This window comes from Ictalurus furcatus, chromosome 25, assembly GCF_023375685.1.
Source record: "Ictalurus furcatus strain D&B chromosome 25, Billie_1.0, whole genome shotgun sequence".
Lineage (NCBI taxonomy): Eukaryota > Metazoa > Chordata > Actinopteri > Siluriformes > Ictaluridae > Ictalurus > Ictalurus furcatus.
The window spans coordinates 8,260,758-8,286,311 of NC_071279.1; the positions used below are offsets into that span (position 1 = coordinate 8,260,758).

General features: G+C 36.7%; 1 protein-coding gene across 1 annotated transcript in view; it reads left to right on the forward strand.

Annotated features, from left to right (window-relative positions):
• The window catches only part of kcnh5a (potassium voltage-gated channel, subfamily H (eag-related), member 5a), a 77,547-nt gene that overhangs the window by 48,601 nt on the left and 3,392 nt on the right, over window positions 1-25,554 (forward strand). Inside the window, exons 9-11 of the mRNA XM_053614785.1 lie at window positions 3,364-3,563; window positions 5,150-5,402; window positions 6,858-7,054. Coding sequence (XP_053470760.1) covers window positions 3,364-3,563; window positions 5,150-5,402; window positions 6,858-7,054 — 650 coding nt within the window. The remainder of the gene's footprint in view (window positions 1-3,363; window positions 3,564-5,149; window positions 5,403-6,857; window positions 7,055-25,554) is intronic.

Consider the following 25,554-nt stretch of genomic DNA (forward strand, 5'->3'; position numbering starts at 1 on the left):
GCTTGATCAGTCTCTCTGTTGATATCCAACAGAAAACTTCTTGTAATGACATTCCCCAGATATCAGTGTAGAGAAATCTGTATAACAACAAATAAAATAAATCCTAGTGTCCCTTTAATTTGGCACCCATTTCCTAAATCCCTTAACCAAATGACTGGTTGAGAACTTGTAGAGTAAATGTTTCATTGACATGCTCCAATCAGGATATTTGCTATCTGTAAAATGGTGAGTATCTGAGTGTGTATTTGTGCCAAACCAGCAGACTTGCTCAGTTAAAGCCATACTCAGCAAAATGCCCTATCTGTGAAACCCTCTGGCACTTGTACAGGTTCTCAGCAGTGTGGGTTTTCAGAGAAATCACTTAGAAAATGCCCAGTGGTCTCAGGCTTTTTAATGCCTGGGATTTTGCTAAAATAGTTTGTGAAGCAGAACAGCAGAACAGGAGCACTGTGAGTTGACCATAGAAGAGTGTACATACTGTATGTTCCCTTTAGTCTCTCTTCGTTTTAATCTAGTTATTATGCTTTGGGGTGGATGTGGCATGGTTTAGGAGCAAAGATGATTTTTGATGGCTAGTTCTACAAGTGTATGCTTTCTGTAAGGATCAGCAGCCTGGAGCACATGTGCCTGAGTAGTGACTCAGCCTGCTGAATATTACATTGGAACTAGGTTATTAAGCTGGGAGATATTACAAGCTCTCCACTTGTGGATATACCATCATTACAAGGCGAACATGAAACTTTTATACACCCAATTTGGCAAATCCAGAATGTGCCTTTAGGGCTATCATAAAGCATGTGTTCAAAGCTGAAAGTGAAATGTTAAAGTGAAAGTCTGTTTAAATTGCGAAAGATTTTCTCTTCAGGCTGTTCACTTCAACAGAGAAATGCTGAGCCTGACATCAGCTGTTCTCCCTCCCACCTTTTCTGTGGGTTCATCAAGGGTTCGTCGGATAGATAATGGTTCTAAAGAGTTTCTTCTTTAGAACCATTAACCTTTTCTGAGAAGAAAACTTTTGTTGTAGGGTTCTTTATTGAAGCCGTGCTCCAGTTATTTGTCAGTGTCCAGAGAAAAAGTGCTAATAGTGATATTAATACATGCTATTTGTTCAACACTTCTACTCTGTGGCCTTTTCCAGGTCGGAGGCAAAAGGCTTCTGATTGTGTTTGTGTGACCTTTGAAATGCTGGTGTTATCAATTAACACTAATCTGTGGGTGATCCCTGCCTAATTACTTAGCTTATCAGACCTGTATCTGCACTGGGTTCTGACATGTGGAAATTGTTTGGTTTAGTGGGGTTGTGTGTCTGTGTTTTTCTGCTGATGACCCTATAATTCCTGATTCATACTGCCTAAACTAATATAAAAACTATAGCTTCTGTTCACCATAAAGAGTGAATTATTGGGTCGGTGCTGATCTGCATCGCTGTTACTTGGCAAAGTCTTACCTAAATTACAGGCTGCGTTAAAACAAAAGCTATTACTCTCATTCAGCCTGCTTCACCAGTGTCCATATGCAATAAACACCAATAGCTCTTAATTAAACTCATGCTGAAAGATGGTTGAGCTGTGGAAAGAGGACATGTTTTCCATGGTGCATTGCTACACATCATATTGAAAAACTGCTAGCCTTGGAATCATACTGAATATCAGGCATCTGGCTTGTGCTGATTGAGCTACAATGCTTCAAAGACAAACCAGAGGGCTTGGCAATGCTTAGAATTCAATCATGAAGCAGGGAATTAGTCCTAGACAGGCAAACTAGACAACACTAAATCAGAAAAAATGGACCTGACTACAGCCATAACATTAACAGGGCGATAACATAGGCTTGCCATCATCATAGTTGCAATAGTTAAAGGAAGTAGTGTGATTGCAAATAGGGGCGTTCCATTAGTAATCAGGTGACTGTGAGGGGCGATAGGAGTTTGACTCAAGGTCATGTGATAAGGTTATGTGTTCTGGATGCTGGGAGTTGTAATCCCCACCATCAGGAGCATTTGAAGTGAAAATCAAACTAATCAAATTTTTAAAGGTGGTGTACTGACCTTAGTTGCAACTACTAATAAAGCTATGTGGTTACAAGGGTAAGTCTGGACCAGCCAACAGCTTCTGGGTATTTAAGTAGTTTTTAAATAGTTTAAATTACTAGTCACTACCCTTATTATTTGAAATGTTAACCCATGCGAGTTTCCTCTGGATAAAGATAAATTGTCTCTAGGTGTGAATGAGTGCATGCATGTATATGTGTGTGTATGGTGCCCTGATGGACTGGTCATACATCCATGGTGTATTCCCGGCTCATGCCCTGTGTGCCCCAGATAGGCTCCAGAATTACTGCGATGATGACAAAGATCAAAACAGTTACTGAAAGGGAGTAATCTTTGAGAACACAGAATATGGTTCTATTTCTATTTTGACTCCTTCATTGAATCCATTGGATTCAACTTGCAGTAAATCTTTACATTATTCTGGTCCTCAGTAGCCTGCTGTTTTTACTAACTGAAGGGAAGCTAGTCTATAACTGAGGTTGTCTGTAATCAAATCTACAACCCAATGTACTGTCAGTTTTGTTCCTTTCTTGTTTGGTATATGACACATTTGTGTCTTTTTATATTTATCTTCTCCGGGTCTAAACTCTTTCTTTTGCACCAGTAAACATACTGGTAATAACACAAGCACAGAGCTCAGGAACTATTTTGGTCTAGGTTTGTTCCCATGGAAACGTCCTGTGGCCCGCTACCAGTTGCATACTGCAGATTTCAGTTACTTACAAGCTGACAGCATATATGTCCTGTTTATTAGCGTTTTCCACTTTATTCATATCAATTAGTTATACATTCAAGGAAGATGAAACAGATATAAATAAAAAAAATAGCTATGGATTAAATACATAGTTTCAATTAATGTTGATGCACCACTGATACACCGGATTTAGATTGCAGTGCTGCAGCTGAAATTTATTTTGATAATCAATTAACCTAGATTATTACTGAGAGTTCCTTTTTGAAGAAAAATGTTTTTTCTTTACCAAGAGTGTGGCAGCGCTGCAAAGTTGGTGAGATTCTCTGAAGTTGTATCTAATCTCCCGGGCGCTCTCATTCATACATCTGCGTGCTACACACAAAAATCATCTTTCAGTGTAGAGAAATTTGTTTAACAACAAATAAAATAAATCCTAGTGTCCGTTTAATTTGGCACCCATTTCCTAAATCCCCTGACCAAATGATGGGTTGAGAACTTACATTAATTACAATAATAATTACGTTAGATTAGTGATTCTTCTGTAACTAGCATGTTGAGTGGCTTTTCACATCACCAAATGTATCTTACAGTGCTTCTGCTGGCCATCTTTCTTTCACAGCTCTCCTGTATGCCACCATCTTTGGAAACGTGACCACCATCTTCCAGCAGATGTACACCAATACCAACCGCTACCATGAGATGCTGAACAATGTACGGGACTTTCTGAAGCTCTATCAGGTGCCAAAAGGTCTGAGCGAAAGAGTAATGGACTACATTGTCTCCACCTGGGCCATGTCAAAAGGCATTGACACAGAGAAGGTCAGAAAGCCTCTACCTTTTGCTTTTGACTGATACATTTGTATCACATCCTTTTCTATGTCGTTCAAATACATATACCTTAGCATCTGTTCAACTGAATTAAACAGAACTTTAAAAAGCTATTTTTTCAAGTGCAGTGGGTCACAGTGACCAGCTCCAATTAATGCCAAAAAGAAGCTCTTCCCTTTAGTATCAGCTTTACTGGCTGCAGCTAGATTGTGCTCAAGAAATTGAAAATAATGGCTATTAAGCTGTTTCCAGGGGAACTTAAATAAAAACCACTTTGAAATCAGGACTACATAGGTATAGCATACTTGTATGAGACAAATTGTGGTGAAGCTGGTGAGATGAGATCTAATCTGATTATCACACATGGATTCTTAGCCGGTGAATACAGCCACCTCTCTTTGCCACTTATTGTACCTGTAGCAGTAATGCCTATACACACGCACACTACTATACGCATGTGGTTTTTAATAATCCCACCACTTATTGGGTTGTTTCCACAAAACTGTGTTACTGCAATGAATGGTCATGAATGTGGTATTTAATTATGATTCATTTACATGAGTGAATATGCAGCTGTCTGTGTTTGTAGATGGAATCTTTTTTTATTATATCTTAAGACTGACAGCTGTGTTTAGCCATATTTATGTCTGAATAACTGAAGAGTATTTAGTGGTCAAAACATCAGTGTTTAACAATGTTATGCAGCAAGATTTTTTAAATATTATTATTTATTTATTTATTTTTCCATATATTTCTACTGGAAGTCATTCCAGAAAACATCATAATACAACCTTACACAAAACAAAAACATTTATTAAAAATAATAAAATCTATGTCGCTTAATTCAGATGTTGACACTGTAGCTCTTATGATGTCCTTAGACATCATTAAGTTAAAACTGGCATAGTACTGCTGGGACTTGAGTCCTAAATGCTTTTTTAAGATGAACATGATAATAATTATAATCATTGTGCTTTAACTTAAACTCAGTCATTAGAATGAAAACGCACCTGTTTTGTCTTAGTAAGAATTTTTCAAGTTGCTTAATAATGTTATTAATGATGTTTAATAATGTTAAAATTTTGGAATTTTATAACAAAAAATAAAAATAAAATAAAACAAGAAGGAAAAACCTTTCAGTTGACGGTTGATTTAATTATTACTCTCTACTGCACCAAAATGAAATATTCATGTCTACTAAGAAACTCCAAATAATTTCCAGATACCAACGGCAGCTTTCATCTTTTGGCACAAGTACACTACAAGAAGCTAAATCTGTGAGCACCAGTGCAGCGTTTGTCCTGTTCATAAATTCTGTGCACACTGATACATGACTGTATTACTCTGCACTTTTTTTTTGACTTGTGTATATTATTGGCGTGACTCTTGCTGAATTGTCTCTTTCTGGAATTTTATTGCTGCCATCAAATCTCATTGAATCAGTGCGAGTCTACACTTCTCCACTCATTACACAGTATTGATGCACTGTCTCATCCATCCTGATTCACACACATCAACTGACACTGCAATGTGTCTGACATACTGCCATGACATTCATACCCTTTCTTTTCTCCTAGGTGCTGTCCATCTGCCCCAAAGACATGAGGGCGGACATTTGCGTACACCTAAACCGGCAGGTGTTTAATGAGCATCCTGCCTTCCGGCTGGCAAGTGACGGTTGTCTGCGCTCTTTGGCTGTGGAGTTCCAGACCACACACTGCGCGCCTGGAGACCTCATCTTCCACGCTGGAGAGAGTGTTGACACGCTATGCTTTGTGGTGTCCGGCTCGCTTGAAGTCATTCAGGATGATGAGGTTATTGCCATTCTAGGTAAGATAGGTTACTCTTGCAGCCTATATATAAAAAACTGTGTCCCAGAGACTGACAAGTGTTTAGTGACTGTCACTGCAGTCAGTATACACACTGGAGAATTTTATCAAGAGAAAGCCTTAGGGGAAAAAGTCTGCCCCTGGCTCAGCATACTGATTAATTAAGCTTTAACAACATAGGAAAATCTTGTTAGGAAGGTTTTTTTTTTTTTTTTTGCCATTTCCTTGAATCCTACTGAAGTGAGGAATTTGTATTCACATATATTATATTCAAGGAAGCACAGATCTGCATAATTACTCACCAAGTACAATAGTTTGCTAAAAGATTTAGACAAATCTGTACTTGCTGTATGACCTAGCTTGTTTCTGTTCCTCTGTAAGGCAGTTCATAGGATATAAAGGATTTAAGAAAATAACGTTTTGATGCATAGCCCTTGTTTGCCTTCAGGTTACCTTCCAAGCCAAATACAAAACTCATATTCAGACCATAGTAAATTATTCATATGACTTTTTTTTTAATCTTCTTTCCATTGTATAATGACTCTGCATAATTGATCTGTAGGCATCTGTGCTCTGGCCATCACAGATCACCAGTAGTCAGGATTGTGCACACTTCACTTGATTCTGTAGACATGAATATAGAAAAAAGCCAAGAAGCAAACTGGATGTTTTTTGAACTCCCAAACTGCTAAATTACACACGTGAGACATTTCACTGCTTGTGTTTTCTTATACTAAACGTCTAATTCACTATCGTTATTTTTCTTATTTGTCATTTGTTAGCAATCTAATGACGATTATTAAGGCTATAAAAGGAGCATGGGGAGATTTGGCCAATTTCTAAACAATAAGACCAGAGCAATTCTTAACTATGGAAATGTGTGTCTGTATCCAACACAACATATTTATTTTCTAAAGCAATATTTTATGCATCCTCTAATAGAGTAAGCAATACTCTGTAATGGTTATCTCCTCTTGTCATAAGAATATGATATGCCCTGCGTTGACTCCCCTACTTTTATCAAATGACATCACATTAGGTGTGATTGGGTGCTGCAGAAAGGAACTTAAAGTCTCGTTGTTCTAATGGTGTAGCAGATCAGATGCTTTCTTGTCTTAATGATTATGAAATGAAATAAAATGGGAACTCTGTGTGTTAAGTAATGCTCCAGGCGGTTACTTGAACCCACCAGTCTGAACCTGCTGTGCTCCTAATGATGCCACTTGTCAAAAGACAGCAGTGTACATTTGAGAAAACCAGATTAAGGCTAAACCCAAAGAAAGTCAGTTTTAGACTTTAGACCTAGGCTCTTTATAGAAACTGCGTGGTAAAAATAAAATGCGTTCTTACATGCCTTTACATTCAATTTCATACCAACAACAAGTGTGGTCAGTATTAAAGATAGTGTCACGTTTGTGTTTTCTTTAGTCTTTTGTCAATTTGTTATTTCTTGCAGGTAAGGGTGATGTGTTTGGTGATGTTTTTTGGAAAGAGACCACGCTTGCTCATGCATGTGCCAATGTGCGGGCGCTGACTTACTGTGACCTGCATGTAATCAAGAGAGAGGCTCTGCTCAAGGTGCTGGAATTCTACACAGCTTTTGCCAACTCTTTCTCGCGTAACCTCATCCTCACCTGCAACCTCCGGAAGCGGGTAAGGCCACACATATGTATAACCATAAATGGTCCCTGTGTAGATATACTGAACTGAGGTTTTGCTAAGAAATAGCAGATTTATTTATTTCTCTGCAGTTTGTCCTCACCTGAACTTGTTGCATGATGACATGCAGTCCCATGTTATTACTGGTTAAGTGGTGGGGCAGAGCCTTCAGGCCCAGTTATGGCTTCGAAACTTGGCCTCCTGCTGGTTACGCACATGAATGATTCATTTAGGCTGACAGCCTGCATAGTGTGTTGAACAGTGCGGCCTCAGAAATGAATGGAATTCGTTAATGTCGGTCTTAAACTGTATTAATTTATTCATTTTAGTAGTGAAAATAAAAAGGTCAAATATACTAAAACTGTCAAAATATACTTAATGGCCAAAAGTTTGTGGACACCTGACCATCACACTCGTATGTAGTTCTTCCCCAAACTGTTGTCACAAAGTTGAAAGCACACACTTGTGTAGAATGTCTTTGTATGCTGTCGCAATAAAATTTCCCTTCACTGGAACTAAGAGGCCCAAACATGCTCCAGCATGACAATGCCCCTGTGCACAAAGTGAGCTAGATGAAGACATGGTTTGTCAAGGTTGATGTGGAAGAACTCAAGTGTCCTGCACAGATCCCTGACCTCAACCCGCTGAACACCTTTGGAATGAACTGGAACACTGACTGAGCTACAGGTCTCCTCACCCACCACCAGTGCCTGACCTCACTAATGCTCTTGTGGTTGAATGAGCACAAATCCCCACAGCCACGCTCCAAAATCTAGTAGAAAGCCTTCCCTGAAGAGTGGCAAAGGGGGACTAAATCTATAATGGGATGTTCAACAAGCTTGTGATTAGTCAACTGTCCACATACTTTTGGCCATATAATGTATAATGATATGACCATCTGTGGGCTTCAGTTGAATCACTTGTTCCTGATATATAGATTTTTATAACCTTTGCTATTGCCTTCTTTCTTTAGCTGGACTAGAGAGAAATGTGCAGAGTGAGTCAGAAGAAAGCATATTTACTGTAGCATATGCAACCTTTAATTTGTTTCATTGCAGGGAGATGATATTGCTCACCAGGGAATACCTGCTTGTATTTATTCAAAAGGTCACTGTACTTTCGGAAAGCTTATAATGTTGATATGAAACTGTCATGAGAGATTTATCTGTGGCTAGGTGTCCATTCTTACTTTTGTATTTTAATACTCATCAACCAGCAAGATTGTTATTCATATGCTGTCAGAGCTCTACCCTTAACATGAAATTAATAATAATTAATTTTAAGAAACACATAATAGCCAGTGCCATTGAATTTTAAATACAAATACAAAAGTCCACCAACCTGTGAGTCATGTTAGGTGTAGGTTTCCCTGTGCTTAATGCCTGAACATAAAATAGTAGGAGTGGTGGTGTGTTGAAAGTATGATGTGCTCAGAGGGACGTTGTGCATGGTTTAGGTTGAAAGTAGTATAGAATACTGTAAGAAGTAACAGTCGTGAGATATGAGTTGTGTGCATGTGTGTGTGTGTGTGTGTGTGTGTGTGTATGTGTGTGAGGGTTTATAGCTAAATGTTGATACTGGCAGCCTACCTCCCCTCTGTGCACTATTAGTCGGTCGGCTCAGCTGATGAGCTAGCTTTACTAATAAGAAATCCCCCCTACAGAGCACATCCTGAATAAAGCATGAGTCTGATCACTGGGAAGGACACATAGACATCAACCCACAAACACTGTCTTATTCTTACCCTCTGGAAGTACACTAATAAATAAGCAGACATTATTTACTGTACATTACATATGATTAACCAGAGAAGCCGTATTTCTCATAATCCAGAATACATTTGCAGTAACCCAAAGAATATAGTCAAGCACAATTGTCTGCATGAATTCAGTCTCACCAGTTCTTTATACCACTTATCTAAAAGCCTTCTCTTTCCCACTACCTTAGCTGAGCAGCTTTTATCTATGAGCTGTCATTCAAAATCTCTCACCATGCACCATTTGCCCTGGTCAGTGGCTTTTTGCATCACCCTGTATGGTGTGACTCTCTTTATCACTCCTTAAAGTGTCCTCGCTGTGAGAGAACGACTCAGTGAAAGCATACAAAATATCTCTGCAATAAAAGGTTAGCTGTGAAAGAGCTCCAAAACCTCACCATTCAATTGCCTATAGATTTATAGGTAGTACAGTTCCTTTTATGGGAATCAGGACTCTCGAACATTTGACTCACTGAGCCTGAGTCACAGGGGCCAGACGGCTTGTATCTTCAATCATCAGTAATTGACCAGGTTAGTTGGATCTTGGATTTTTGGTCTCTGGAACCGGATCTGGTATAAACTTGGATATTGAATCTTGTGCAGTTGAAAATGGTTTCGAGTTGGGTCTTGTCTTTTGTAGATTATGGATTGTTTCACCAATTGATTCATGCATAATACTCCTATAACATATATAACTGAACAGACAGCACTCCGCAATGAAGAGCTTCTTTAACTCATTTTTTTTTTTTTCCAGAAGTAAAAAAATAAGCACCTTCTTGTGTAATTATTATTCATTGAGGTTTGGAGTTTAAGACCTAATTCCAGAAATGAGGCTACTGATGGGCATCTCTCTTGCTTGATTTACAAGGCATCTTCTTGGAACGGCACCTCTTCCTGCCAATAAGCTGAACAACACAGGTTCATCATTCTAACCATTACTGTAAATGAGAAGACAGAGTATTGCTCTTTCAGCAGCAAGGGGAAAGACTAAGACTTGAGAAGATCTGCAGAAGCAGCAAAAGGGAAGATGTGTGCTTGTTGTATCATCTGTCTTGTGCCAGAATTGTCCTAAAAGATGACTTGATGGGTATGGCATACAGTAAACTATCCCGATTTTAAGAACCTGTGCATATCTGTGAGTGCCTTGAAAACCATGGCTAAATTTTTGATGTACTGTGAGTGCATACTCGTGATGCATGGAATATTTGGGACGATACATTTCTGCTCTTACAAATTTCCAGACAGCAGATATTCAGTTAGCTTATATAAAGTATATGTACATGTGTTTTTTGGAGCTTCAGGACTGCATAAAAACATGGAATTGGAGAAACGAGTATGGAAAGGGAAATAGCTGCCAGTCCGGACCCTATGCATTGGCTAAGCAAGCCAGGAATTATTCTGAGTTGATCCTTCCACCCACTGCAGCAAAAAACCTTACAGCTAGTCTATGAATGCAGTTATTGCATCTGCATTTATTTGTAGAGGACAAGTATTATTATGGCTCTGATTGTGTAGAGATAAAGTAGTTTATGCGATCCCATTTAGAAGAATCAGTTTAGCTAAAGGACTAGTGTGAAATTCAGCCTCTCGTAACAGCTGAAATATGCAGTTATATTTCCTCATTATCAAATTAAGAAACAACTGATTAATTAATGGTCTTTTTACTATCTACTTGAGCAGAATTTTGGTATTTTGTATTCATAAATTATTCATTCAATCATTCAATCATTTTGCAGACATATATATATATATATATATATATATATATATATATATATATATATATATATATATATAAGAATGCTTTTTCAATAGTTTTGAATAAGCAAAATTACTTTACATTTAGTAAATGTAATAATTTAGCCATTTGGGACATTTTGTACATTTCTAATTCCAATTCTAAATTTCAGATTTATGAATTATTCTGATTATCCTATCTTTAAACCTGGCCTTTTCCAAAATGTCCCTTTTCCCTTTAAAAATTCCCCTCAAAGCCTGCCAGTCAGTACAATAATCAGATTGATTACACCAGTATTTTGGCTCATACTCCAAAGTCCAAACTAGGACTTGATCTCCAAACAAAGTGCTCTAATTTATGCCATTCTAAATGGCAACGCCTCCGCCAAGGCAATACCCCCCTTCAGACGGCGAGCTCCATCTTTACCCATTCAGTGTGGGCCTTCCAGAGGATGCCTTAATAAGGAGGAATGGATCTGTGAATCTGACTGAGACTATAATAGATCTCTCTGTGGTCGCTAGCGGCAGGCGCTAATCTGATGATTGGCCTGCTGTGCAGTGGGAGGTGCTGTACGCAGTCTAGCTGGGATGCTAATATCACTGTGTGAGGATAGAGAATGGGCTGGGTACCGGAGTAAGCTTTCCTCAGTGGAAGCAGTGGGTAAGGAGTTGAACAAAGGGCAAATACCTGCCAAATTCATTAATAGAAACTCTCACATTTTTCATATTCAAGAATGTAAAGCAAACAAAGTAACTTTTTTTTTTTTTTTTGATAAGCATCTTCTGTTTCCAGAATCATATAGACAGAATGGGTGGAAAATTTTGCTTATTCTATCTCCCACGCTATCACAGATAAATATCATAAACGATACCTTTGAGGAAAAACACAATTGAACTATTTTTGTATTCATCTAAATAAATTTGTGTGTGATCATGTGATAAAATTGTGAGATAAGGTTTTCTTCATTTTAACTATTCTCTACTATTTTACAGTAACAATCAAGAAAATAACACATATAGAAAATCTATTTTATACGTATATCTATTTTAAATTCATAACATTATTCCTCATAAAGCTTTGCACTCTCTTGGCATCTTTTCCACCAGCTTCATGATGGAGTTTCACCCAGAAGACTTTTATTAAACTTACCAAATAGGCCAAACTCTTCACTGCTTCTCCTAAATGTAAATGTTCTGAGTTGTACTTGTTGGAGGATACAATTAATTTTAAGTAAAACACTTTAAGGCACCCTAAATCAATGGCTTGTTTTTGCTGTATTGTAAATGTATCATATCATATCGAATTTGAATCATTACACCCTCGCTTTAATGTTAGCACTCTTTGGTAATACCTTGCTGAATAAAATCCAGGTTACATGGTTTTTAATTTGATAACAGTCTCGTATAAAGCACTGCACAACATGAAGCTCTGTACCAATTTGCTCATGTCAAGCTGGCTTTGTGTGTGTCCTTCCTGCTCTGTGAGCTAGAACACTGGAGGCTCTTCAGGTGCCCTGAATTTCTCTTAATTATGATGAAATGTTAACTGGGTTGGAAAATGGCATTTGAAAACTTTTGAGGAGTAGGACAAATAGCATTTCAGTTAACTGACAAGGGAGATTATTAAAAATAGCAGATGTTACCGTGTGCAAAAAAGATCTCGGTCATGGTCACAAGGTGATGAACTTTGCTATTTTCTTTTGGTAGAAATTAAACAAAGTAAACAAAAAAAAATTTAATTAAATGGGTACATTAGCATATTACTGCACCAAATAAAATGTTCAGGGTTTATCTCTGGTTATACTTGAACACACACAAATATAGACAAATGTTTTCATAGTAATGAATTAATGCATACACTAAGGCTTAGCGCATCAGGAAATAATGCAGCCCATACTGTATTGTCATATATGAATGGTCATTAAGAATGGTAATAGGTAAGTATCAACATCTTGTTAACTCATTCCACCTACTAATACTGGGGCTTGGTATTAACCATTATTTAATTTATTAACAAGATTATTGCATTTACATGTTTACATATTGAGGGGTGTGTTTGGACAGCAATTTTTAAATTTAGAATTAGTCCTGTGTAAAATGTCTGTGATATTTTTTTTTTATAATTATATTTAGTCAATATTATCCTGTTTTTTTTTTTTTTTTTTTAGTCAAGCTTTAGTTGTCTAAAGGTCTGGGCATTTTAGTCTTATCTTAGTCAAAGAAAACCGTAAGTATTTTAGTCTATTAGTCAACCAAAACTGTTTTAGTCACTGAAAAGTGCAGACATTTCTAGCCATAAGATTATTATTGATTAACATTTATGTCAATCTAGTCTAGCCAGTGGTGAATCAGAGGGGTGGGGGGCAGGGATAAATATGCATAAATATAATATAAACATATATATATCTCTATAAATACCTTTATTACAAATAGAAACTTATATAATAACATTACACTTATTTCATGTCTCCTCCAAACATCATTATGTTCCATATCACAACTCTCTGCCCTCTCACTCCTAACCTTTTTACCAGGTGGTCCAAAGTAATTTGATATAGTTTTTTTCATCGTACCCAACTGACTGTCTCTCTCCCCTTCAAACTCTTCTCTCTCTTTCTTGCCTTTTTTTTTGACTATCAACAAAAGAATGACAACATAAGAGTGACAGCCTGTGTCAGTGCAATAAAAAAAAAGTAAGTAGTACAGTAAAACCCCTTAGTGGCTTGAGAATCTGCATAAGTGACAGCGAAACACTTTACAAACATTACATATCTCTCTATGTAACTAGGTCCCTATTTGTAATAAATATGTAGGCTAACATAACTGTGGATATAATACTTAGCAAGCTATGATGGTGAAAATAAATTAAGATGAATAAGAGTGTTCAAAACAGAGTTTCTACTATCGCATCTGTTAAAGTAACTGTTTCTGTTTTTTGGCTCTGTTAAGAGTCCGTTAACTTACCCGAGGTGGTCTGATCGTTCCTGTGAGAGCGTGTACCAATAGAGAAGCGTTCCTATTGGCTGCAGCCTGTAGGTATTATGTCCAATCAGGAAAAGTCAGTATTGCGCAACCACATGTAGAATATCCCCATTACGTTTACAGTGGTGCTTGAAAGTTTGTGAACGCTTTTGTGAAAAAAGTAAACCCTTTTGTCCTAAAAGTAGATCAGTAGAACCATGTTAAACAAATGAGACAATAATATTATACTTGGTCATTTATTTATTGAGGAAAATGATCTAATATTACGTATCTGTGAGTGGCAAAATTATGTGAACCTTTGCTTTCAGTATCTGGTGTGACCTATAACTGCACCTAAAGGTTTCCGGTAACTGTTGATCAGTCCTGCATGTCAGCTTGGAGGAATTTTAACCCATTCCTCAGTACAGAACAGCTTCAACTCTGGGATGTTGGTGGGTTTCCTCAAATGAACTGCTTGCTTCAGGTCCTTCCATAACACTTCTATTGGATTAAGATCAGGACTTTGACTTGGCCATTCCAAAACATTAACTTTATTCTTCTTTAACCATTCTTTGGTAGAACAACTTGGGGTCAATGACTTGATAATTCAGAATTCATTCAAGCACCACTGTATGTGCGGAACTCGCTTTCAGAAAAAAAACCCCATCATATTTTGTCTCCTTTTTTGTCAACAAAAATTCAGAGAGATTTCGGTAAAGTTATTATTTTTTAAACTACGTTTTAGCCTTGTCTTTTTTTTTGTCAACAATACTGCATGTTGATATAGTCACAGTTAGTATTTAATGACGTCTGTGTCATCTCATCATCGAATTCGTTAGCGAAAATAACACTAGTTTAGACCCACTGCAAGTTAAGACAAAAAAAAAAAATTATAGTGATACTGATGATATTGTACTTTATTGTGCATTACAATTAAAATAAACTGCTGATTCCACTTCCTACTGAGGATGAGAACCACTCAAGTGCTGATACTGTCCTTTATTGCAAATTCAATTTGTGTATTCATGATGCTGTTCTCAGTTGATGTTGAGAAACACTCAACATTCTAGTACTGTTTAGTATTAAGGATAAGAATTGTTCAAAGTACTCACAGGCTATTGTCTTTTGTTGAGGATAATAATCACTCAGCACTGTAAGATTAGTCTCTTTTGAGGCTGAGAATCACTCAGACATACCACAGAGCACATAAGCTGTGATGACACAACATTCTGTCTGTCAAATATGGCAAGTAGTGAGCTCCATGTCACCTCTTCACCGACGCCCAGGATCTAGCCATAATGTGCGCCGATTAGCACTTAAGGTGTCTCTTGACCTGTGTTCAAGTGCGCTGGCACAATCATTTCCTTTACCTAGTGGGCTAACCTGTGTTTAGACTCAAACAGATGATTAGCTCATCAGTGACCTGCTGGCTGGCAATTTCATGTTCAAATACATTCTCATGTATGAAAGCAGATGGATTAATATGTTTCTAAATATATCATGGCATTAGTACCTTCGGCAGCAATGCTGAATTCAGCCATAGTGTGACATTTGGCAAATAATATTATCCAAAGCGACTTACACTTGAGCTTACAGTTGAGCTGAGCAGTTGAGAATTAAGGGCCTTGCTTAATTGTCCAACAGTGGCAGCTCAGTAGTCCAGAGCCCTAACCACTGCACCACCATTGCACCCATGTTTAAACAATAAGACTTGTTTAGCTGTAGTGATGGCCAGCAAAAAAAAAAACTAGCTGTGTTAAGCGGAAATCACTTTATATACTGCACGCTTCCTGTGGTTCATTTGGCCTCACTGCAGACCAGCAGAAACAATTTTTCACCTTTAAGAAAACTTTTGTCTAATTTAAGTGTTCCCAGAGGCAAAACACCAATCTGTCCCCAGTGCAAAGACAGTGCTTAGAGACATCAACTTTTAGGGTGGACTTTGAACGAGACGCTTCTGGCCAACTCTGCAAAAAATACTAAGTGTTGTTCATAATACAAGATAAGGGGTTTATGCCCAAAGTTTTGCACCATAGTGAGAAAATGTTCCACTGGCCTGCAAGTAGATGTAGGCAGATGCCTGCATGTAGAGCCTGCACTAGTACATGTGACTTATGTAAGATCATCTATGCAGCCTTCATCCTTCCCAGTTGATAGCTGCTGTGTGTTAGGGGAGCGCAAGCTGGTGGGTGGGAACTGGCAAATGACCAAACTGGGAGCAAAATGGGCTATAATCCTACTCCTAAATCTTTTTACAGTGAGAAATGTTATCCAGTTGCAGCCAGTATGTAAGACCCTCTATCCAGCAGCAGCTTCAATACACTCTTAAACATGCATACGAGCATGTTAACGATATCAGTACATTGTGGAATTGACCAGTCACTCATTTGGGTGGATGAAGTGGAGTAGGCGTGGTTGAAACTATGAAATTGATGAGGCATTTGCTCAGCTCTATTCTTTGAAGGATCCAGCTTTAGTTTTGATAAAGTACCCATAAGACCAGTCCGTATTGTATTCCCTACTGTAGCTTGAGCAAGGCTCTGTAAGTGTTTATTAAAGATGCTCAGGTCCCAAATAATTAATGCATTGATCATGTCCATCATCTAACGCTATTAAGGCCTGATAGAACAAACCCTAGGTTCAAGTTGCTTGTGTTATTTGTAGTTTGTCTCTTGTGGGGGTATAGTGATGTATTTATTTTAGATCCAATAAGAAATTGCCATAACTATATATAGCTTCTACAGCTAAGTAGTTAAACACAAATTAAATAATGCACTAATCAGTGTGAAAATTGGTTGTTTGATTTACATGCTATATGCTCGGCTTCATACTCACTTTGTTGGCAGATTAGCAAACATAGCTAACTCCACTAACTACATAAACTCACCAGAGGCACTGATGTTACTTATAGCAGTTATTTGTACCAGTGTCTCATCCTAGTGTCGCTGTAATAAATTAATAACAATTGTTCAAGTGTCTGTTCAATCAACACAGTCAGCTGTGGTGAGAATAATAAAATACAAGAATTACCTTCACCCAAAGTGCACATTAGTGCACTGTCACCTGAGGTAGGTTTAACAATAACAGGATTTAGATTATTAGCCAGACTTCCTCGACTTCTTAACAAGGCGAGAATGGGAAAGAGGATGAGCCTGATGTATTGGGGACCTTTCATAGGCTACTGCTGATTATCATGAATATGGCCACAAGTTGATGAACTTTGCTATTGGTTCTCGGCAAGGAAATTAGCTGGGGTAGGGGTGTTAGCTGTACTGTTAATGATGCAAGGCTAAGCCCAGATTGTCCTCCATCAAAAAACGTACTTCTAAACAGATTGTTTCCATGCATTTTTTTCATGCTTGTGAGTGTGAGGGCTAATTGCTTTAAAATGTGAAAATTGGACAAGGAAAAAATAATGGTTAACTGTCCAACACAACATTATCAGCTCAGATAGTAGCGTAAAGTTTTGCTTTATGGAAGCTGTGGAAACTTAGCTGTCAATGAATGACATGATCAGACAAAAAGCTGGATTTATCATAACACATGACTCGTGTGTTATCACTGATTGCAGGACTACCAGAATGATAAAATATAAAACCTTTTGACTAGTTTGGTGTTGCTAGCCAAACGGAAGCACAACTAAGCTATCACTGTATGGGGTTACAGTAGCTGCTACAGTGACATGCAAAGTACGTTAGCTGTCCTTATGCTCTGCTCATATAACGTTCACGTAACATGGAACTCATATAGACATTTACAGGTGGGGTTACACAGATTTCACAGGCATAAAAGACTAACATAAACACATTTCACTCTTGAATCTGAAGGTCTGACCTATCCCCTCTGAATGTGCATGAAATTAGATATTGATTAGAATAAAATTACTTATAGCGCACTACAAAGGCCTCAGATACTGATTATTCATTCTATTTTAAATTTTTTAAGAATGCAGCTGTTTCTGTTCCCAGCAGTGCTTATACAGGAGGTTACAAGCTCTCTGAAGAAGAAACACTGTGCTAAAAATACATCCACTGTTTCTGTGGAATTTAAATAGGGCTGCTGGCTAAATATGATTACAATCATATTTTAGGCTGATCATAAAGACTTATTTCATGTGGATATATTTTAATTCTTTGTGCACCTAGCCAGATGATTTTATCCCCCTGCTTCTTTCATCTCAGTGTGCGTTTCGGTATCCTCCTTCCTTTTCATTTATCGATTATCAGACATTGTATAATTTGTGGCTGTCTGATTTAGCAACTACAGTGTTATCAGATTTGGTTAATTCTCTTTATATCTCTGATAATAAAAAGTACATATCTCTGTGTGCTCTTTTGTGTGGCAGTTGTTGTTTCAGATGACTGAATTGGAAAAAATTGCTTTTTCCATTATCCCTCTGGCTTCAGCTTGGGAATAAGCCAGAAACGTTATATATTTGACAACACTGAATCCTCAGCCACAGTCTGGATAGGTTTTTGAAAATGTAGTGCTTACATGACTTGCCTCATTCTTTCAGGGTTTTTCCTGTCAGACATAGGCTGGTCCAGTACCAGTTTCTATTTCCAGGTGGCTATATAGCCCTGATGCAGTTCAGAAATAAAATTAGTCAGCTGAATCATTTTGAGGTGAAGGTAAATGTAATTACCTCTATTATTTTGCACATATGGTATTATGTATATGTTTATTTTAATTGTATAAATAATAATGCCATCGAGTGCCAGAGAGTGAACAAAAATGAATTCTCATTTTAAATTCCTTCTTGATGCCCAGAGGTCATTAAGTTAGTCTCACTTAAACATTTTTCTCCAATTCAGTAGTGAAAGCTGTTGATATATTAATTTTTTCTTTTCTTTTGCCACTAAATAGGCTAGGCATTGCACTAATTGCCATAATTATGAATAGCTGGAATAACTAATTATTCAGTGTATGATTAAGGTGTAAATTCCTTTTAATATTCAGCCATTAGGCAATTGTTATATTATTCATTTACATATCTGTTACATCAGTTCTCACATCTGTGTTGTCGTAGTATAAGATTCTGTATGTAAATTAAAGATGCATCACACACAATGTATTATCACATATTTTAAAACAGTGTTTATCTGTAATTCAAATGCATTTAGCATTGTTTAGCTTGTTTAGGTTATGACACTGTGGGTGAGATAAAAGCATACAGATGGAGTGACTAGTAGAAATATTCATATATTTTTGGACGCCTGTATAAATGCACACTGCCTACTTGCCTTGTGTTGCTAAATCTGTCTGCATGAATAATACATGCTTTTCATTTGTACTCCACGGGTGAAGATTAGTTCCCAGAAATCCTGTATGAATAGGCTTTGGCAGGCTTCACTCATGTTGTGCCAGTAATGGCATCATTATGCTAAACTTGTAATCGAAATGGGAATAGACATAAAATTGGTGTAAAATTTACATGCTCAGGGGAATTATGGACCATGTCACCAAAATGATGCCACTAGTATAGCAGTGTTCATGAAATGACTCTTCTGTGAAGAGAAAATGAGCTTTAACTGTATAATAATAATTTCATTATGTAAAGCAGCTTTTGTTTTGGTTAGCCATGCTTATGAAATGATTATACAAATACTCAGGAAATAGAAGCAACTGCAAAAGTCTAATTATAGTTCATTTTTAAGTTTAAAGATTTGTCATATCCCACATCTCAGAGCTCCAGTAAGCTTAATATGTTGTTTGGATTGTACACTAGTTTTGCAATATAAATAAACACTTTGCTTGTGTACAAGTCTTCATATTTGAGAAAACTTTGCTATTAACATTGACAGTAATTAGCTCTGATGAGGCTGTACAGTTTAGGGTGAGTAACAGCGTTGAACTCTGCAAAATGGTGACAAGCCACTTGGTAGAAGAACACCAATGTGAATTGGGATTATATTGCTATTGCAGGGAACAGGTGCGCCCATTAGACACCTGCCCTAAACGTCCCCAGAGAGCTACTGTACAACCCGGCAGTTTTGCACAGTGTTATGTGGGATAATTTTCTCTCTTCTGACCCTATTTACCATCCAACATTTTTGTGCTACCAAGTAACAGTTTTCTGCCAATTTAGGTGTATTTTAGCCCACCTAGACTCTGGTGCAAGACGGAACTTCCTAGTCAAACCTATTCATTTTCCAAGAGGTAAAATTATTCTAGGACTTCCCTGAATACAGACACGCAACTCTTACTGAAACTATAAATATTTTAGCAATTTAGATTTCTGCTGAACATATAATCTAATTTGCATTTATGAAGCTGATGAGAAGAGTGCTACCTCTAGCACTACTAGGGGACATGAAGAATACAAGCTTATGCGCTATGATCTAACAAATGCCCCACCAGTGTTCCAGGTGTTTGTAAATGAACTACCACACTTACCGAACACTTTATTAGGAACATTATACTGATACTGGGAAGGGTTTCTCATTGCTCTCAAAACAGCCGTTGGCACAATTGTGCATGAAATGGTAAAATAAATAAATAAATAAATAAATAAAGGCATGTCTGAGTTACTGTACACATGATTTTGACATTGAACCTGATTTTTGATTTTAAGCAATATCAGCTTAAGCAAGGAGCAGTATTATATCCAGCACTACTGTCTGACAGCTTCATGCGGCCACAATATGACACACTGAAATTTCTGTTTTGTGCAAAAAACTATGGAAAAAAAACTATGGATTCTCAATTGAGGACCTTATTAAATATATATATTATATACATAATACTAAAGAAACTATTAATCAATTGCATCATCCCTGTAAAGTCCATGATTTTTTGTTTTTTTCCACAGAGGACATTGAAGGAGACAACAACTTATTAGAGTCATTGCTCATCTTAAACACTGCATTTTATAGCGATAAAATTAAATGTATAAGCTACATGTATAAGCTACATTTACATACTTTAAGTGTATGCTGAGTCTAGTGCAATTTTATAAGGCACTGAATAATGAGGGTGGAGGACATATTGTCAAAATCAAGATCATTTACAGTGAGTAACTTGATAATTATAACTAGGACTATTGGTTTATATATATACATACAGTGCCCTCCACTAATATTGGCACCCTTGGTAAATATGAGCAAAGAAGGCTGTGAAAAATTGTCTTTATCATTTTAATCTTTTGATCTTTTGTTTAAAAAATTCACAAGAATACTCTGCTCTCATGGATATCAAACAATTGCAAACAAAGCACTTTGTTTTTGCAAAAAAAATCTTTGTTAAATATAGGTGTGCAACAATTATATGCACCCTCTCCTATAATGCCTGATGAGGGAACTGAGACCATTCCTCCATACAGAGTCTCTCCAGATCCTTCAAATTTCGAGCTCCACACTGGTGGACTCTCCTCTTCAGTTCACTCCACAGGTTTTCTATGGGTTTCAAGTCAGGGGACTGGGATGGCCATCGGAGGACCTTGATTTTGTGGTCAGTAAACCATGTTGGTGTTGATTTTGAATTATGTTTTGGATAGAGATACAAAGATGTATTGGCCAATAATCGCTATCGGCTGATAAAGGCAATTTTTAACAAAATTTGAGAAACATCCGATGATCAGGGCTGATTATATGGAATATAACTCATTCCACAGTTTTGTCGTGTGGAATGACGACAAAACTGCAATTTGTAAGCTCTGCACTGCTAAAATTTTACACCGGACACTGCAGCAGTGAAGCGGGAGTTTCAGAGCCGAGTCAATTTTTTTTTTTGCTGCGCGGCTTGAGCTGCTTGCTCTGAATTAAAGTGCCAGTACACTGTTGAAAGATTTAAATGAAGATGAGTTGACAAAAAGGTATAGATTGCATAGAAAATATATTTGTAGAGTGGTATATTTCATATCCAATTAATGTTAATAAATAAAATAGTTTATATTATATATTACCAGTTCAGATGTTCAGTGATGAAGTAGAAATGCTTTTGTTTGTGGTGAGTGCATGTGAGACTAACAGGAGGTTTTTTAGAATTCAGTCAATTAATACTGTTAATATGAATTAAGAACCTTCAGTAAGTTAAGAAATATTACTTTAATCTTCAGAATTTAGTTAATGTGTTAATATTAATTTGAGTAATGTGTTTTCTGTTTATGAGACCAGTTACTGTGAAACAACTTGTTGAAATGGAGAGAATAAAGTTTTTATTTGCATTTTTTTTTCAGAATTGTGGAATTAATTATTATTAATTTAAAAGAAGGTATAAAAGGCAGAACTATCGGTTATCGGTATCGGCTGAGAAATTTAGTATCGGTGCATCTCTAATTTTGGATCATTGTCCTGCTGGAAGATCCAACCACAGCCCATTTTAAGCTTTCGATATGGCTACCTCTCTGTTTGCGCCAAAACCACCTCTGGTGTTTATTGCCAAAACGCTCTGACCATAGAACCCGATCCCATTTGAAGTTCCAGCAGTGTCTGGCAAACTGAAGAAGCTCGAGTTTGTTTTTGGATGAGAGTAGAGGCTTTTTTCTTGAAATCCTTCCAAACAACTTGTGGTGATGTAGGTGACTTCGGATTGTAGTTTTGGAGACTTTCTGACCCCAAGACACAACTAACAGTTCTCCTGCTGTGATCCTTGGAGATTTTTTGGCCACTTGAGCCATCCTCTTCACAGTGCATTGAAACAATACAGACACACATCCTCTTCCAGGTTGATTTATAACATTTCCAGTTGACTGGAACTTCTTAATTATTGCCCAGATGGTGGAAATGGGCATTTTCAATGCTTGTGCTATTTTCTTATAGCCACTTCCCATTTTGTGAAGCTCAACAACCTTTTACCGCACATCACAGCTATATTCCTTGGCCTTAACCATTGTTGTGAATGACTAAGGGAATTTGGCCAATGTGGTACCTCATATTTATACCCCTGTGAAATAGGAAGTCATAGTTGAACAATTTCCTGTTCCTAGTCAACCAGGTAAACAATTTTTTTAAAATATCAATGAGAATATACTTCATATATAATTCATAGGAGTTCCAATAATTGTGGCACACATATATTTATCAAAGATATGTTTTTGGATAAACCTGTGCTGTGTTTGCAATTGCTTGATATCCATGAGAGCAGAGTATTTTTCTGAATGTTGTGAACAAAATATCAAAAGGTTAAACAATAAAGAAAATCTTTCACAGCTTTCTTTGCTCATATTTACCAAGGGTGCCAATATTAGTATGTATATCTATCTATCTATCTATCTATCTATCTATCTATCTATCTATATATATATATATATATATATATATATATATATATATATATATATATATATATATATAATGTGTGTGTATTTATTTATTTATTATTTATTTATTTATTTATTTATTAGTCAGTGTCATATATTAAGGAGGTAACTCATCAGCCACTGCACTGTACCACAACATGTCACATGACCACCTGCACCTGAATCACGTTTCTGTTAATGAGCAGACTTATATATAGCCATTGTTTGCACTGCTTCTCTGTCTTACGTTTGTCTTTGACTACCATGTTCCATGTTACTGTGTTTTTGATCTCGTTAGTTTCTGTTTAGTTTTTGCCACAGTATTATGCCAAGTTGTCTTAGTGTCTTTGTTTTGTTGTTTGTTTGTTTAATAAACTGTTATGAAAATCTGCGATTGCTTCCGCATCAACCTTGAGACGTGACAGTCAGTTAGTGTGTTATATTGTATTAAGGTTGAGACCAAAAAATAAATATGAGCTGTTTCGTCAGTATTTTTATGGCTTAAAGGCAAGTGGTTGTCTTTAAAGCTAGTGGTCTAAACACTATTGAAATTTCCTGTTCCTGATACCTCTACATCAAGAAAATTTTGGCATCCTCAAAGGCATTACCTGCATGCAATTTTAATCATTTGAATGGGGGTGCCCAGAAAATCAACTTAAGTACCTGCGTAAGCTGACTGAATATTTTGTTTAAATATTGATGTATCTTTTGAACTGAAGTTGCTAACTCTGAATACAGCCCTGAATATGCTCCACTGGTTTATAACCGTTTCAAATAGTACTGTTGACTCGTGTTCGCATTGTTGTTCACATTTCTCAATTATTTTAAGTTTTATTTAAATTAAAACAAGTAGCATAGGCAAATGTCCCCTTGAGACTTTGTCTAATTGCAACTCCTCTGTATGTGTTTATATCTTCCATTATTTCTCCCTCTTTCCTCCTTGCCTACTCTCTCTGTCATGACCATCTCATTGGGTCAGTAATAAGTGGTACTTAAATAATCTGATGGCAGAATGGAGCTAATTTCATTATTTACCCTCGTGAAGATGGGAAATGACACGCTATTGCAGAAATGCAGTGTGTTGAAAGAGTGCACGAGGATAATGAAGAGTCACATGACATTCTGGGCTCTATTTTTACCATCATGGCCTATTGCTTGCCTTGAGGAGATGACATTTTTAAAATCAGTAAAGCTACTGTGTTGCTATTTTACACAGTATGTGATGGTAATTAAGCAGTGGTAATTTTGTCATTAAAACCATGGAAAATTATTTTCATGTTTAACTATGTTAACTATTAGTTAGGGCTTCTTGGGTGGACTTACTATAGACTGTAAAATAATAATAATAATAATAATAATAATAATGCTGGTCTTTTCAATTTTGAGATTTCTGAAATTTTTTTCCACAACATTCTTCTGGCCAGTTTGAGTTGTGTGGGACTACACTGATGGTAATATAAGTTGATGTTAGATAATTCAATATATGAAACAGGGCTACGTCACCTTGTTTATTCCAACCACACAAACCAAAAGGACTAATTTTTTCCATGGCTGAATGTTCTATTATTTTTTTAGCATCATCCTACAAATATCATGTCTCCAGGAATATATACAAATTTCACCCATGTGATGTTTTCAAATTACGTTTTGTCTATTGACAAAGAAAATGGCATTGTCATTCCTATCCTCTATTCCACTACTTTTCCACCATCTTCATGTTGTCAACAAGACACCACTGCCAGTCATTCTGCGATCTGACACACCCACACAGTTCTGCACAGCTGGAAAGAAACTGTATTTATATTGCTATATTTTAGTTTTATAGTTTTATACTGCTTTTCCATTGAATTTCCATTTCCACCATTTCAGGTTTAAGGAGAGTAGGCGGAGTGCAATAATATTACAAGCTATGCAGTCAGGAACTGTTTGCTGGTGTTGTGCTGAATTCTGAACTTCCAGCACAATCGTGTGCGTGTGTGTTGCACAGTAGGCATAACAGTGCTGTTTAATTAACCATGTTTAATTTGGTTCAGTTTTAATGCACAGCTTTTTTTTCCCATTATATGCTGCTTTCAACATTTGTTAAATGTTTTAATCAGTTGAAAATGGAAGCCTAAAGCACATATTCAGACAATGCTTATTTTGCTGTATCAAAAATTTATCGTTTCGAGACACCCAGTACAGAATTTACTCAGATTACATTATCAGACATGCCAACCTTTATGCATTTTGCAGAGAAGTTCCTCAATTTAATATGGGAGTACACTCTGATATCACTCAAAAATATGAGCCGTATTTTTTTCTCCATTATAAAACTGGAGATAAGCCAATTGACATATTAACACTCCAACATTAAACATTAAATTTCTCTTTAAACTGAAAAAGCAGTTTTTGATCATTTTTGGCTGAAATATTTTGGTACCATCCTTAAAAATAAATAAATAAATATATATATATATATATATATATATATATATATATATATATATATATATATATATAGTTAATTGATGTTATCTATGTACATTGTATATTTTATTTAATATTAATGAACTCAGAACATTCACCACATTCACCACCAGCAAGGGCACCTCTTTAGTTTAGACAAGCACATGTGAGATGGGAAGAAGTGGGTAGGGCTTCTAGGCAGTGTCGTTTAATGATTGAGCGTTAATATGTCAATTGGCTTATCTCCAGTTTTACTGGGGAGAAAAAAATACGGCTCATTTTTTTGAGTGATATCAGAGTGTAGTCCCATATTAAATTGAGGAACTTCTCTGCAAAATGCATAAAGGTTGGGAT